This window comes from Protomyctophum parallelum (assembly GCF_964188405.1).
Source record: "Protomyctophum parallelum genome assembly, chromosome: 15".
Taxonomy (NCBI): Eukaryota; Metazoa; Chordata; class Actinopteri; order Myctophiformes; family Myctophidae; genus Protomyctophum; species Protomyctophum parallelum.
This window is the reverse complement of record NC_139710.1, coordinates 11358249-11373202: the sequence shown is the minus strand read 5'-3', so window position 1 is coordinate 11373202 and position 14954 is coordinate 11358249. Positions and strand designations below refer to the sequence as shown.

The window sequence follows — 14954 nt, the reverse complement described above, 5'->3', positions numbered from 1 at the left end:
AGTCAGCCTCATTTATATTATTATATATACAGCGTGCTGAGTTTGCAGATCTCCGCACGCCACTCACGTGGCCTCACAATAGCGCAACAACAAAGTCCTCCCACTCCTCCACATCCCCAAAATAAATCTATAGCTATAGTTTCATAAGTGCCATATACTCAGCCTATGCACAACTAATTGTTTTAATTCAAAGTGGTATATATTCTGTGAAATGTTTGTCATGCGTGTATCTACAAGCTCCAAGTGTTGCATCGACAGCGCGTTATGAGCTTGTGCACGGCGTGCGCCAGCGCCACTCACCATGAATTCAAGCAGAGTTCCTCACAAGTATAGGTAAAACACAGTCACCACGAGGTCCTCAGTGCACACAAAACACAAAAGTTGAGATTTAACTTGTTCTATACTGCAATCCTCAACCGATTGTTATAATTCCAAGTGGTAAATACTCTGAAGTGTATATTTTCATTGGCTGTACAACCCATGTTTTTATATGCCTTTATCAAATGATATGGAGATGGTAGGGTAAAGCCCAATTTCTTTTTAATCTATAAGGCCAAACCTCGAAAGAACATTTGAAAAAATATATAAAGAGTAGGCTATATGACAGCCTTTTAAAATGTATATTGGAATCTGGGTCAAATCAATTAAGCTCAGGAGCTGCCTATAAGCTCACCAATTCTCAATATTAAATCAAAAAGATAAAAGACTTTGCCTGCTATGTATGTTTATCATATACCTTTTAAATTTGCAAATAAAAACATGCTCGACAGTAACTGTCTGTAACCAAATAATGGCCCTGTGCTGACCAGTGCAAATAAATAACAGCCTACTGCAAATAACGGCCTGGTTCCTTATAAACGCTCGGGGGCCGAATCGATTTTGCATATTAGCAGCCCGGGCTACTATTTGCTAATATACGGGTATGTAAATACATTTGATATCAACATGATATACATACAGTAAATATAAGGTGCTATGAACTAATTTGGGGGTGCCCTGAGGCTAGAGTGCTGTCCCAAGGTCGTAATTATGGATGAATCGAATATTGACACTTTAACAGATGTTGATGAGTTGAGTTATTTGTGAATTAAACTCATGCACTTGAGTTTAATGTCAGGTTTAGTTGTCAGTTTTCATCTCTCATCTGATGATATGGTTGTGCGGCTGTAGAGCTTACGAAATATTCTTTGTTCATTTGCCCTTTCTCCTTGAAGTGGAGAACTGGTGGGAAGGTCAATGATAGGGTGCATAATGAAAGAAGGGGTAAACAATAAATTAATTCAGATAATCCGGCCTATATAAGAGCCAAGGGAGTCTATCTATAAATGCACCATGTCTAACTCGAGAACCGTTCGCCACACTTCAAATTCGAAACACGCTTTCCACACCCCACAGGGAGCGCCCTGCCCAGTGTCGAGTCCGTCGGAGAGCCGGTTGTCCAGAACCAACACAAATGCCTCTGCCCGGGCTCTGGACCTGATCACCCCTATATCTCCATATATGGAGCTGGCCTGTTCTGAGTTCTGACGCCACAATGATTGTTCTGATATCTGTATAGACTCCATATTTGGGCATGCCCAGAGCCATGCCTGACAAAGAACTCCATATATGGGCATAAAAGGGACATAATATCTGGGTGAGGCATGCATTTCCAACTTGCATCGTTCCAAGTAGACCAGTGCCTGCTCTATTCTGCATAATGAGTACTTTTACTTGAAGTACATTTTGATGCCAATACTTTTGCAATAGACTGTTTCTATATTGCGGCATTGATACTTGAAGAAATTGAGTACTTTTTCCACCACTGATCTTGGGCCCGCACAGTAAAATCCTCAGTGCTTCAATGAACATAACTCATAAACCAACTAAATAGAAAAAGCGGCACTCCAAAATAACACGTCAGCGTTCGCAAATAAACATGAGAAATTGCATCTGAACCAGCCTTGCATCTTTTATGTTGGAGTGCCGCCTTTTCTATGTAGTTTGTTTCTGAGTGAAGTTATTTTCAAAGCTGAGCACCCACTGCCTCAACCAAGGGCAGTCTCCAGAGGAAACACACCTGTTTTTCTTTCTTTGTCTGTTTCAATGAACACTCAGGATTTTACCGTGCAGCGTCTTTGCCCTTCTGTCCTATTTTTTTCCTTCTCCTCCCTCTTTTCCCATCCCCTCCTATCTGTCTGTAGTGCATTTCATCCACTTTCAAACTTGGGAGGAGCACAGAAATAAAAAATACAGATGAGATGTTGAGATATGTTTGACTATGGTTTTTTACCCAACATGTTTTTTTACATCCATTAATTAGCATTGGCTTGTTTATAGAAAGTCTGTTGTGGCCTAGATAATGACGCCAAAGCCACTTTTAATTAATGACCATGAAACATTTATGGAACCATAATTACTGGGGGAACGCTAAGCCTATTTAATATTGATCTGATGCTTAATTATTCCTGCTTTTCATAGTACTTCTTCTTCTACATCTATTTTGTAATAAAATAACAATGTTTGAATTATGTTGACTTTTTATTTCTGTCTCTCACATAGCAACCTGTTTCAGTCAAAGTGAGCTGTAACATATCTGGCATCAGAGGAAGGGAATAATTTTTGTTTGTCATGCTCACATTTCTGATATCAGTAAAAAGCACCCGGGTTAAATCTTGATGACCACCAAAAGCATAATTGGCAGTTTGTTGATCCATTTGACTGTGTTCTGTCAAAGTCAAGGACTGATAGACAGCTTAATGTGAAAAGATGAGCTCTTATTCAAGCTCTTAGTGCTGTGATAATTCACGGTTAGCTTAACTGCTGTCAGATGTTATCCTCTCTCATGAAATACGGGAGGGAAGGAAGCCAAGAAAGAACCTCTTTTGATGGCCCATCATCCTGGTGGCTGGTTGAGTGTTCAAATCACATTCTGTGCTGTGCCCCCGATCTCTGTCTCTCTGTGTGCTCTGTCCTGTTAATCTCTTCAGTTTAGTACACCACCAAATCAGGCCTTCAAATAACCTTTAACAAATTGTGAAATCCTGCTGTGTGGCGTAAAGTTTTAATGTTAAAACAGCTGCAATGGTGTACGCACATTAAAGTTACAAGCTACACAGAAACACTCAGAATGTCAATTCAGACCGTGGAATTCGGTCCTCTAGGAGGGCGAGGCAGCACCACGAGGGGAGGGAACTGAGCATCTGGTTGGCATATGAGATAGAAGGGATTCCCAGGAAACTTGGTGACCCACTTCATGGTTTTTCTTTTTTAATGTAGCGTTTGGACATCAAAGGGATTGAGACACATGGCTGCCATCTTGTAATGGATCTCACGTGAGATCTGAGAAAAAAGTGGGCATGCATGGATGGATGGAGGGAGGTAGGGAGGGAAAGAGGTTGGTAGCTAGGCATCTCTGTGACCCTTCTATTCCTGTCTGTGATTTTCTGTCTTACTGATCATCCATCTATATTACATTGATTTAGTAAGTAATCTTTTAAAATCTCCTCATCTGCCTTCCATTTCTTTCGCCCCCTTCCAATGACATCAATGTGTGAATATCCAAATGATTTTGTAAAAGTTGTTGGCACCATACATTTTACTTTCTGTTATTTTTACTCCTCTGACTTAGGAATATTATAATATCAGTTTGTTATTTTGTTTTCACTTCCACCAGTCCTCTGCTGTCATGGAGGGATGTGCAACATATTATCGTGAAGACCTCAAGAGCAGGACATCTCAACGCCCCTGACTGGAAGACCAATGCGGCTGGTTACAATGGTAAGTGTTTTTTGACTTGATTTGACACTCAAGATTTGCTGTGTATATAGTGCTTTTACCACAGCCCCCATTTTGGTTTACAGTACAATCATATCTCCATGTTTCTGGCTAGATCACATAATCTAGCTCATTACTTGCTGCCAGCTATGTGATGAGGTTTGTTTCTCAATCTGGGAACCCATTCGGTAAAAAATATAAAATAAAAATCACTCCTGTGTGAAGTGAGGGGAGCTCATGTATCATCTCATTCCAGGCCAATCACAATTTACATCCTCACTTTCGTCTTCAATGTTTTTGTTAACACATTTAGTACAGGAAGTGCCTTCAAAATAAAGGCTATAGAGTGCCAGAGTTGTCTGAGCGCTTTTACTTTGAAAGCCATGAAACAGGAAACACTTGCCTAAAAAAGTTGACTTTACAAAGGGACCTCACATCCCCGATCATCTTAATATATTGTTTTACGCTCCAAAAAGCGTTCATATTTTGCGGGAGAGACGGATGAGGAACAGAAATGAAGCGCCAGCATATCGATCCATTCATCACCACGGAGAGCGCCCTGGATTAGGAGATACGAGTCATTCTTTCCGCCGCGCTAACATGGGAGTCAATGACAAGCTAATAGTTGCACTGAGCGTTAGCATACAGCAAGCGAAAAGCGAAATGCCAAAAAAAAAAATAGGAAAAATTCTGAATATTCTTATCTCGCCCCGCGTCGCTGGGACGTCGCTAGGACGTCCTCACACGTCAATAGTACTAATATTTCGGGATCCTAAGACAATGTTTGTGTTTACACAAAGCCTCAAAGCTGGACATAGGAGGTGCTAGCGCCCCTCAAAAAATTTGCCCTTGTTTTACATACATTAACACCCTGAGCGTCAAGGGCGGAGTTCTCTGTTCAATCAATTAGTAACGCCCAGCGCTCAGGACGGAGATTGATCAAAAGGACGGAGATTATTGATATCGAAACCAATCGCATCGCTCCACAGGCTGGGAGCGTCTGTTGCGCAACACTCAATGTTATTTTCCGGTGGGACATCATCGTAAATGTCCCCCCCCCCCCCCCCCCCCCCCCCCCGACGAGATCGAAAATCTTAAAACGTGAATAACTCTTGATCTAAATCATTCCGTCCAATTCTACGAAAAGATTGTGTTAGACGTCCTGTCGCTAGTCGCATTAGAATGAAACGCATCGAGAGAGCTACCACATCCGGGATAGCATCCAGTCCGTCGCTACATGTGCTCCGCTATAAATCGCTGGGCGCTATGATTTAATGGATTAAATAACCCTCTGCGTTCGGGTAGGAAGTTATGACTTTGGAATAGTGTTGGAGTTTAATAAGCAATTTGGGGATACATGTTCCCATTGTGCACATTTACCTCCTGACTGCATTGATTAATACAAATAAAAACTGAAAGTCTTATCAAGGGCTCTTTATTCGGTTATGTCGTTAGAAATACTCTGTCTCTTTGGGGATTACTGATATGCTGCAATCACTGCAAACAATTCTTATCTTGAATATGAAGCAAGAAGAGCAAAGTCTTGAACAATTTCTTCACTATGCTGATTTTTGTTTAGTTTTTTTACCAATGTTGGCGGCACTCCAGAGGAAAGCTCTATGCTTTGTGACTGACAGCTCTATGTGTTTAATAGTCAGCCACCTGTATGGCTTTGGCCTGATGGATGCCGAGGCAATGGTGAGGGAGGCAGAGCAATGGAAGCAAGTTCCTGCCCAGCATGTTTGTGTGGAGAGTGCAGACCGACAGATCAGGTAGACTCACGCATATGCACACATGACACACACACACACACACACACACACACACACACACACACACCTTTTCTTGACGCACTTGTGTCACACTATTGGTTTGACAATCACATTGATTCAGATTGATTTTGACAATCACATTGATTGATTATTGTGTGTGTAAAAACACAGAAGACTTAGTTTAGGCCACAAATAAAATCAAGAGAGCGCCAGGTTTATTTGGTCTTAAACATAGACTGTAAAAAATATGGACAAAGCGTTCCCCGGGTCTAACATGGACGTAAAATGAAGCCTGTAATTCCTTGCACTGTAAGTCGCCATATTTCTAGATCCGTTTGGGCCCAGCTGGCCATTGGCTGGCTCCGTTTGGGCCCAGCTGGCCATTGGCTGGCCCAGACAACGAGGCGGGACTTCCCCCCCCCTTACTCTTCGTTGGTTTTTATTTTGACTGAAGGGGGGGTGGCTCCCGTTCATAGACTGTAACGGTAGCCACACCCCTCAGAACATTTTTTTAATAAATGGGACCATAATTTTCCAAAAAGAATATTATGACATGAGAAATGAGACTTTAAACTGACTGGTGACTGGAAGCAGAAAGTATTCATGACCATGTTTATAGTAATACAAGGTTTAAGGTCACATTCAATAAATCCTGTGATCTTTTGTGGCCAGATGTAATTTCTTGGGGTCTAGTAGGACTATAGTAAATAATTTAAAAAAGAAATCGCTATAAAAAATTGTAAAGAAATACATATTCAGCCCCCCTGTCAAAAACTGTTAAAATCCCTAAAACGAAAGAAAGCAGCAAAGAAAATTAACACTCATCTTTTAGTTTCTCTAATAACAACCTCTGTTGAAAAAAACTAAAGTTGTCCTTTAAGAGATTTATTGAGCTGCTGCAGTGACAAAAAGCAAAGCAACAGTTTTATGGTCATTTTAATATTCATGTGAACAGATTTCAGTGGGCAGCAAATAAGAATGTGATATATTATTGAATAAATATCGATTACTGATGGGTTGTAGAGGTTATGTCTTATAGTCAAAGAATCATACGGGTGTATTTTATATCTTCACTTGCTATGTGTCATGGTTTGGTCAAAGCATCGTGCCTTATGTGACAGATATTTTTATGCTGTTTGTAAAGTGGACGACTGTAAACGATACTGTATTTTATTAACAAGAGCAAGGTAAACCAGTTCACACTGCAAAAAGGCCATGTTAATCTTCCCAAACCAAGCTGTAAAATAAAGCATCTCTATCAAAGTATGAATTATCCCAAGGGTTTAGTCTGTGAATTGTTCTGACATTGAACCTGTGGTAGAGTACATGTATCTTATGTGCATGAGGTTGCCAGTGACAAAGACATAAATGAGCCTTAAAGGTTTTTGGTCTGCCGTTGATTAACCACTTACAACCTGGCATCCCTATTTACGGCATGTCATAAAAGGTGAAACATTTGTGAAAATGTACTATTAATATTATCCTTCAAATGGAAGATCTACAAGTTCACTCCACATCACATTGTGATGCTTGTAGATCGGCTATTTAATTCATTTTTTGAAGCTAAGACTTGTGCACGTGTCTGTGTGCATATGTGAACCTACGGTACAGTACATGTGCGTATGTCTGTGTCCTCTGTTATTGCACCTTTAGCTTGCTACATAACCACAGCCGCCGCAGATTTGCCGCATTCCCACACACCCTCTGGCTGGCCCCTCAGAGGGCGTTTGGTAATGTCTGTCTGCAATCGTTCGCTTCACTCCCCTTGGAGCACACGCGGGGAAAACTGGCTGATCTGTGTGCGATCAGACATGTCCTAATTGGCCCTGCATCTGCTCTGGTCAGTTCTATGCGTTTGGTTTCCATATCTGTGTTGTTGTTGAGAAGCCAGAGATGTGATGTCAGTCCTGTTCTCCCCAACCATTACTGCTGTCATCCATCCAATCAGTAATAGACTACTTTTGGAAGAGGCGTTTCTTTTAGTTTTTTTTTCTTTCTTTTCTCTCGCTCTCTTTTCATTCCATGGCTTATGCAAGAGTAAAATATCACTATGGCCTGTTTCTCTGTTTTCAATGATTTAATATTAAATATTTACATTTGCTATTGGTTCTTGAGCCAATTATTAACTACCGCAAAGAAAGGAGATGAACTGAGTGGTTTGGATAAGAAAAGTAGATCTCACGAGGGCTAATCTGGTAAATTAATGTTAAGGAAAACAAGGGAACGACTTTGCTACCCTCCTCTAGCATTATTGGACCTCAGGAAACAAGAAGTCTTGTAGCAATGCTTGAACTGAAAAGACTGCACAGTAAACGTGTATTCGGTAATACCAGTGTTTTCTTTACTCTGTTTTTATGAATCTACAAGCTCTTTGCGGCACATTGTGAGCTTGTTTTCGGTCAAGAGATTTGGTGTAGAGGGAAAAAAGGTAAGCAAATAGACCCCTGAGGGACACCGGTCAACACAGCATATAGGGTTTAGTGCTAGATACTTACTTCTCTGGCATAACTACTTCTGGACATTGTTGTTGTTGTTGTGTATGTGTAGAGGTGCCAATGCCATGAAGTCAGCCCTTGGTATCCCCAGCTATCCTCATCACTGACAGCCTTCCAATCAGTAATCGACTACTGTTGGATGATGAGATGGATTCAGGCCAGCCTGGAGCAAGGACAAGGAGGGTCCTTTTGGATTGCTTTGTCTCATTGTCTGTAATTCGATGTGCTCATGGCTTCTCTAGCCTGTTCTATCCTTGGAAAAAGAGATCTTAACAGGGATTTAACCTTCTATGACATTGTTGCTATCAGAAGAAAAATAAAAGGCCTGCAAGAAGCCTAACATTTTTCGGTGAACATTTGGTGAAAACAACCGGTCTACTAGCTCGCGATGCAATGCGCTTTGAGCTTGTAGATCGTCTATTTTCAGAGTAGAGATTTGATTTAGAGGAAAAAAGGATGGAACCAAGGATATACCCCTGGGGGACCTGGTCAACGAAGTATTTGCTGTGTAGGGTATACTGTAAATGGTTAACGATATTAATACTAAGCATATACTGTGTAGGGCTATAGTATACTGTAAATGGTTAACTATATTAATGGCATATTTCACTGATAAATAATCAGGAAGATGATGACATCATTTCAGCTTGGTTAAAGTTAAAAGTTGGCACATTAAACTAGAAAAAACAATATGACAATAAAATCCTGCAAAATATTTCGAGTGCATATATATATAGACATTTTGTAATTTCTGTAATCTCTTTTGGGGTGTAGAGACCCGTCATGACTTTTATGGAAAGTAACAAGTTTCAGCTGTCAAAGGACCCTCTTAATTACATTTAATCCTTGAGCCAAGTTTAAGAAATGCATTCCAAGAAATGTCTTCAGGAGAAAATGAACCTCTTTTTCCTTGTATAGATTTATTGGATTATATTAATTTACATCTGTGTTGTATCAGTTAAGTTCTTTTTTAACCACATGAACCCTAGTGTCCCTATTCTCAGTTTGTTAACATGCTTCAGATCAAAACACGCTGCACGTGCAACGTGACGTGTTGTGAGATTGTAGGCCGGCTATTGTCGCTACTTGACCTACAATAAATGATACACTATTGGGTTTAAGAGGTTAAAAATATCAATGCCACCCTGACGACAGTGATTCCAATAGTCTGGTTTCCAATACAAGACTAAACAAGGCAAGACATTACTATCACAGAGACAGAGGAATTAACTCACAGTGATTCCTTTGTGCATTTCTGCCAGCTAGGTTATAGTTTCCAGCAACAGAACCTGTCTCTGATCCAGTGTTGTAGACATGTTGATTTGACCCAGGCACTGGCAAGCCTCATGTTGTACTGCTGTAGAATAATAACTTATGACTCTTCTATTCTCCTAAGCCCAATTCTGGCACGATGACATTCACTGCTTTGTGTACTGGACCAGACCGTTGGTGTTTCGTTTGGTAATTCTATGGCTCGTGTATGACATCATACCACAGCTGTTTTAGTCTGTTATTCATGTGTCATAGAACAGATATTTGTATTGGCTATTGGACCATGTGCTGCTGTTAGTTGTATGTATAGCAGACAGAACAAATACCGTTCCTACATACTGTACAAAACACTGTTCCTCTTATCCGGCTTGTGTTTCTGCTGAACTGAACTAAGCATCTGAATAGAGTTCAGATGAACAATTTGTCGAGATCCCCCCTTTGTATACTGACATTGTCACAATACAATGTTAACATGCTGATGTTTTTGTGCTCTATAGAATATTTTGAAGAATAGTTTAATAACTTTAAACTCTCCAATGCACACTTCTGAAAAATGTTTTAAAAAAAATCCATATTAATGGCACTAATATTAGCTTGGATGACTTGGATGATGCTTTCTTTCCATCAACTGAAAATAACAGTCAGGAATACTTTGAAATATTGTCTAATATGGACCTGCACAATCTCTTTGCCAAAAATAGCACATCTACAAGCTCACAATGTGATGCGACGCATTCTTTTTGTCAAACTTTTCCCCCAGAACAGGGACGCTAGGATTGATTTTTACTTTTAAGTACGCTTAGACAAAGTAAAATCCTAAAATGTAACACTGGATTTTATAATGGAAGTATAATAATGACGTTTGCCAACGTATTGGTTGGTATCTTATGTTTCAGAACTATCCGACCGGAGCATGTAGTGCGTACTGTGTACAAGGCGACAGGCTGCACTGACAACTCCAACCACCACGTGATCTACCTGGAGCATGTGGTTGTACGCATTACAATCACACACCCCCGTCGAGGGGACCTGTCTATAAACCTCACTTCCCCCTCAGGGACCAAGTCTCAGCTACTTGCCAACAGGTAAAACATGAGACCTAATCTCCTTGTGCTGTATCATCGCTTGTTTGTCCAAAGCAGTCACTTTATCTGGAAATGGAAACGATAATCTGTGTTCCATTGAATCCAATGTAGTTATTAAATAACTACATTGGATTCAATGGTGACTAAATTTGTCACAATCTGTTGTTGATACCTTTTCATTGGTTAAATATTTATTAAAAACATATAAAAAAAATCACTTCCTTACGAAGAACTAGTAGGGTATTAATTTACAGAAAAACATTAAAGGTGATATAGACAAGTTTTAAGCCACAATTTTAAATATATATATATCTATAGTTTTTCCCTCTAGCATCCCCTGTATGATGATGCTGTGGTGTTTTCCTGCAGGCAGACACTACCGTTGGCAGCCTCTGGGATGTTTTGATTTCTAGGTGTTTATAGCTAAGGGACGTCGGGGTGTGAGGGGGAGGAGGGGTTAGTGGGGGGGTGAGGCGGAGTTGTAGCCAATTATCACAGCGAGGGTGTCTACAAAGCCCCAGTCCCACTCCCCAGCACAGTTTTATAATGAATACGCAAATTACGCAATGCAATTTATATTTCCCCTTAGTTTTACCTACATTCTTCATATGAAATAGTAGTTATAATAGTTCATGATTTTCTTTTATTGAAATTATGAGAATCGCTATGTACCGCTTCATTGTCTTGGTGGCAGCAGCAGGCAGCAGCCTCACAACGGTGCATGTTCCTCGGGTTGATGCCGGTCGGCGAGCGTGGTTTTGGCACTGACCACGCTCGCCGAGCAGCGGCCAGGCAGGAGGAGAGGAGTGGGATCCGAGTCATTCCAACTCCGAGATTGCATACGTTGCATGATCAGACCCCCACCAAATCGCCTGGTTACATCAATATCGTTCATGTGAAGTGGGTTGTATGTGGTTATTTGTTGAAATGGTGGAAGTCGCTATAGTGAATCACCAGTCACCACCACCGGATCACCGTGGCTCCGTCGGCGCGGCTGTCTTGAGCCTCATAGCGAATCAGCGATTTTGATCATTACAATGAATAACCGTGGACAAAGTAGTTCACATGAATGCTGTGGTGGCTGGGGCATTTGAGGGGCAATATATATTTTATATGCACCGCCACTGACAAATAAAAGAGAATTAATATGTTGAGAGTGAGCCTCTGCCTCCGGCGCCACATCCTCATTTGCGACCACGCCACGGGACTCGTGTGATATTGCGCTTATGGTACAGTACATGCAAAAAAGCATGCCAACTAATTTTCATTGTAACTAAGATGTACGATAGAAATTCATATTTTTTGAATGCCATATTTAGCCATACGAGCGCAAATGCATTGCGTCCCTCCCAGCAGCAACAACAACCCCATAGCCTGAAGTGACCTGGCTCGGTCAATAGACTGACGGGGGGGGGGGGGGGGGGGGGGGGTTGAGCTAGATTTGAATCTGTTTGGAAACACTCACTCACTTCTGTGTACAAACTGGAAACTTGTCTATATCACCTTTTAAAGTTTAAATATGGAGATACAAGGTTTCTCCCTGACAACAACAATATTACAAAACTGTTGTACGTCCAGCATATATTATGAACAGAGAATGCAATTCTTCTTAATGTCTAAATCCACACTGCCTTCCACATTGAAGGGCAGTGGTGATGAGATTAGTGACTTAATTTGAAATGAACATGAAATTATTAAATGTTTAGTTTTTTCTTCAGACTTTATGGTCTTAGATGTCTCACGCCTTTTCTTAAATTATAATGAAAAATGTCGTTTTTGACCAAGATTGGTTATCTTTTTTTGTGGATGTTACAATTGATCATATCAGATATGGAGTGTGTGCTGTGAAGGAAAATAGGCTTAAATAACTCCTGTTGCAACTTTCTGTTTCTGCAACCAGGTTACTGACATTAATTTGCACGTGCTTGCTTGGTTTTGATTGTAACAGTTTTCAGTACTTGACTCCTGAGTGGCATACTTTGCGTGGGCATGTTTTCCATTTGGTCTGCGTGCTTGTTCTGTTGTCTAGGTTATTTGACCATTCCATGGAAGGCTTTAAGAACTGGGAGTTCATGACCACCCACTGCTGGGGAGAGAAGGCTGCCGGAGACTGGATCCTAGAGATCCATGACTCACCATCTCAGCTCCGCAGCCAGAAAGTACCTGGTATGGATTCTACGGAATGGCTATTAATAGTGCTGCAACTATCGATTACTTTCTTAGCGATTATTCGGATATGGAACAGCATCCACCAAACAAACAAACAGCATTTTCCTCATGCCTTTTTTGTGTAAAGGGAAGCTGAAGGAGTGGTCACTGGTGCTTTACGGTACGTCTGTGCATCCATACTCTGTGAGTGACAAGCCCCGCTCCACAGACCTGCTGGCACCCACTGACGAGTTCACAGAGGAATACAATGGTGAGGACTTGAGACCAGACAAACAGGTGCTAACGCCAAAAGCTATTTGCTGTAGCACCTGGCTGTCTATGGATCTGGCATCTGTGTGTCTTTTGTCTACTTAACTCAACTTAGCTATGGCATTATGATGTTTCAGATGGCATGTTGTCATTTTACAGAAACATGACATATAATCCATGGCACATACTTTCTTGATTATACTTTACCTGTGTTGATTCATCATCGTCTCCGTATCTCTAGGCCCATGTGACTCGGAGTGCAATGAAAATGGCTGCGAGGGTCCTGGACCCCATCACTGCATCAACTGCCTCCATTATTTCCTCAAGTTCAAGAACAATACCAGGTCAGATTTCAATGTTCTCAATGCTTTGAGCATGGAATTGTAGTCCTCTTTTTTTGAGGATAACGGGCCCATTGTGTGTGTGTGTGTGTGTGTGTGTGTGTGTATCAAAGTCTTGTAATTGCCTTTGTGTTGTGTGTCTAATAAAAGACGAGCTGTGCAGGTGCATTAAGGCAATCTGGGAAACTCAGGCACTGCCTTATCATTAGTCCTCTTTAGAGATGCATGCGCTGCACTTTAACACTTCCATTGGGAGCAATTGATGAATGACGCTGGGAGGGGTTGGGCTAGAGAAGCAGAAGTGCTGTTTAATGTTCAGGTAATTACATCCCTCCTTATGTCTTTGATGGCCTTGACTAACTGGAGGGAATGGGAGTCAAGAACAGTTGGTGCTTATCTGTACGTGCCGTGGGTGTCGCACATTGAAAAAAGTCGATCTACAAGCTCACAACACGTGCTGCAACGCGTTGTTGTGAGCTTGTAGATCTGCTCTTGTCGGTGCTTTTTTCCAACAGTGTGCAACTAAGTAGACTTAATGTGCTGCATGCATGCCATATGTGGAAACATTGTAATGTGTGAAAAAGTGTTAATGAGTGCAGGGCTGTGAAGTTATCCAACAGATGTGACACCTGTTCCCCATATAAGACAGACAATTACAGGCATGCACACTTTCTCTCCCTGTAAGCACAAGTATACACTGCAAAAATCCAGCACATTAATTAAATTATTTTGGGATTCCGGCCACTTGCACCCACTATCTTTATATTATTTATTCAAGGATTGTCACAGCTTACAGGATAAGATAAGCAAACAGTGATACAAATTAAACTTTGTAGTGGGGGGGGGGGGGGGGTAAATAATATAATAAATATAATAACATTTGACAGTAAATAAAAAGGTACAATGAAGAGTCTGCCCCATCTTAAAGTCTAATTCACAAAAGACATTGCGCTAATGATATGGCAGCACTGAACACACCCATAACATTTTGCAGCTGAGTGCAATTTGCCCTCATTTTGCATCTGATTGCAATTATCTATGTGGCAAAAAACGAAATGGTGGCTTTACGCTGCACTATTTATTTGTGTGCTGAATGCTGATGCATCTTTGACTGTCACTTAGGAGTTTGTGGAACTGGTGTCAAGGAATTAAGTAAGCTTCACAAAAGCCTGGAAATGGACAATGCCAGTGTACTAATAAAAACATGTAGTTATATTTGAGCCAATACACTCATCCAACTCAGTGGTTTCACACTTGGCTTCATCATAGAACGCACAGCGTTGAAAGGCCATTTGATGCTTGGACGCTGAAAGCTGCTGTAAACGCAACAATGTATGTGTGTGTAAGAACAAATAAAATACTGCTGCCATGATCATGATGAAAGTCTGGGCTTGACAGACCATATACATGTGCTTCAGTTACCACCAACCCTCTGAAGACGCTAATAACTTTCACTTGTTTTTTAATTGGACTTTTTATTTATTTATTCATTGCGGACCATTAATTTTCAATAAGAAAAATGGTATTGTTCCGGAGCCCTGAGATGGTATTTAATTGGCAGTGCAGTTAAGTGTGAATTTCACCCGTGTGCTTTGATTAATAATAGAAACTGATATCCAATCATTATCCATCCCAATGTACAGGACATTCATTCATTCAACGCATCACTCACGTTCAACATGTTACCAAAATCTGTGGATGCTCACATCATCTATCATGTGTCTATGGAGTTAAAATTACCCTAATAGACCCCCAAGTGTGGTTAGTATATTGAAATATCTTCCTTGTGTATTTGTAGTTTCTTCCTGAAAGCTG

At 40.9% G+C, this 14954-nt stretch overlaps 1 protein-coding gene across 2 annotated transcripts in view; it reads left to right on the top strand.

Moving 5' to 3' along the window:
• The window catches only part of pcsk5b (proprotein convertase subtilisin/kexin type 5b), a 74972-nt gene that overhangs the window by 47325 nt on the left and 12693 nt on the right, over positions 1-14954 (top strand). For both annotated transcript variants that reach the window (XM_083784910.1, XM_083784909.1), the window contains exons 10-15: positions 3656-3759; positions 5411-5528; positions 10192-10380; positions 12410-12546; positions 12677-12799; positions 13040-13142. In XM_083784910.1, coding sequence (XP_083641036.1) covers positions 3656-3759; positions 5411-5528; positions 10192-10380; positions 12410-12546; positions 12677-12799; positions 13040-13142 — 774 coding nt within the window. The remainder of the gene's footprint in view (positions 1-3655; positions 3760-5410; positions 5529-10191; positions 10381-12409; positions 12547-12676; positions 12800-13039; positions 13143-14954) is intronic.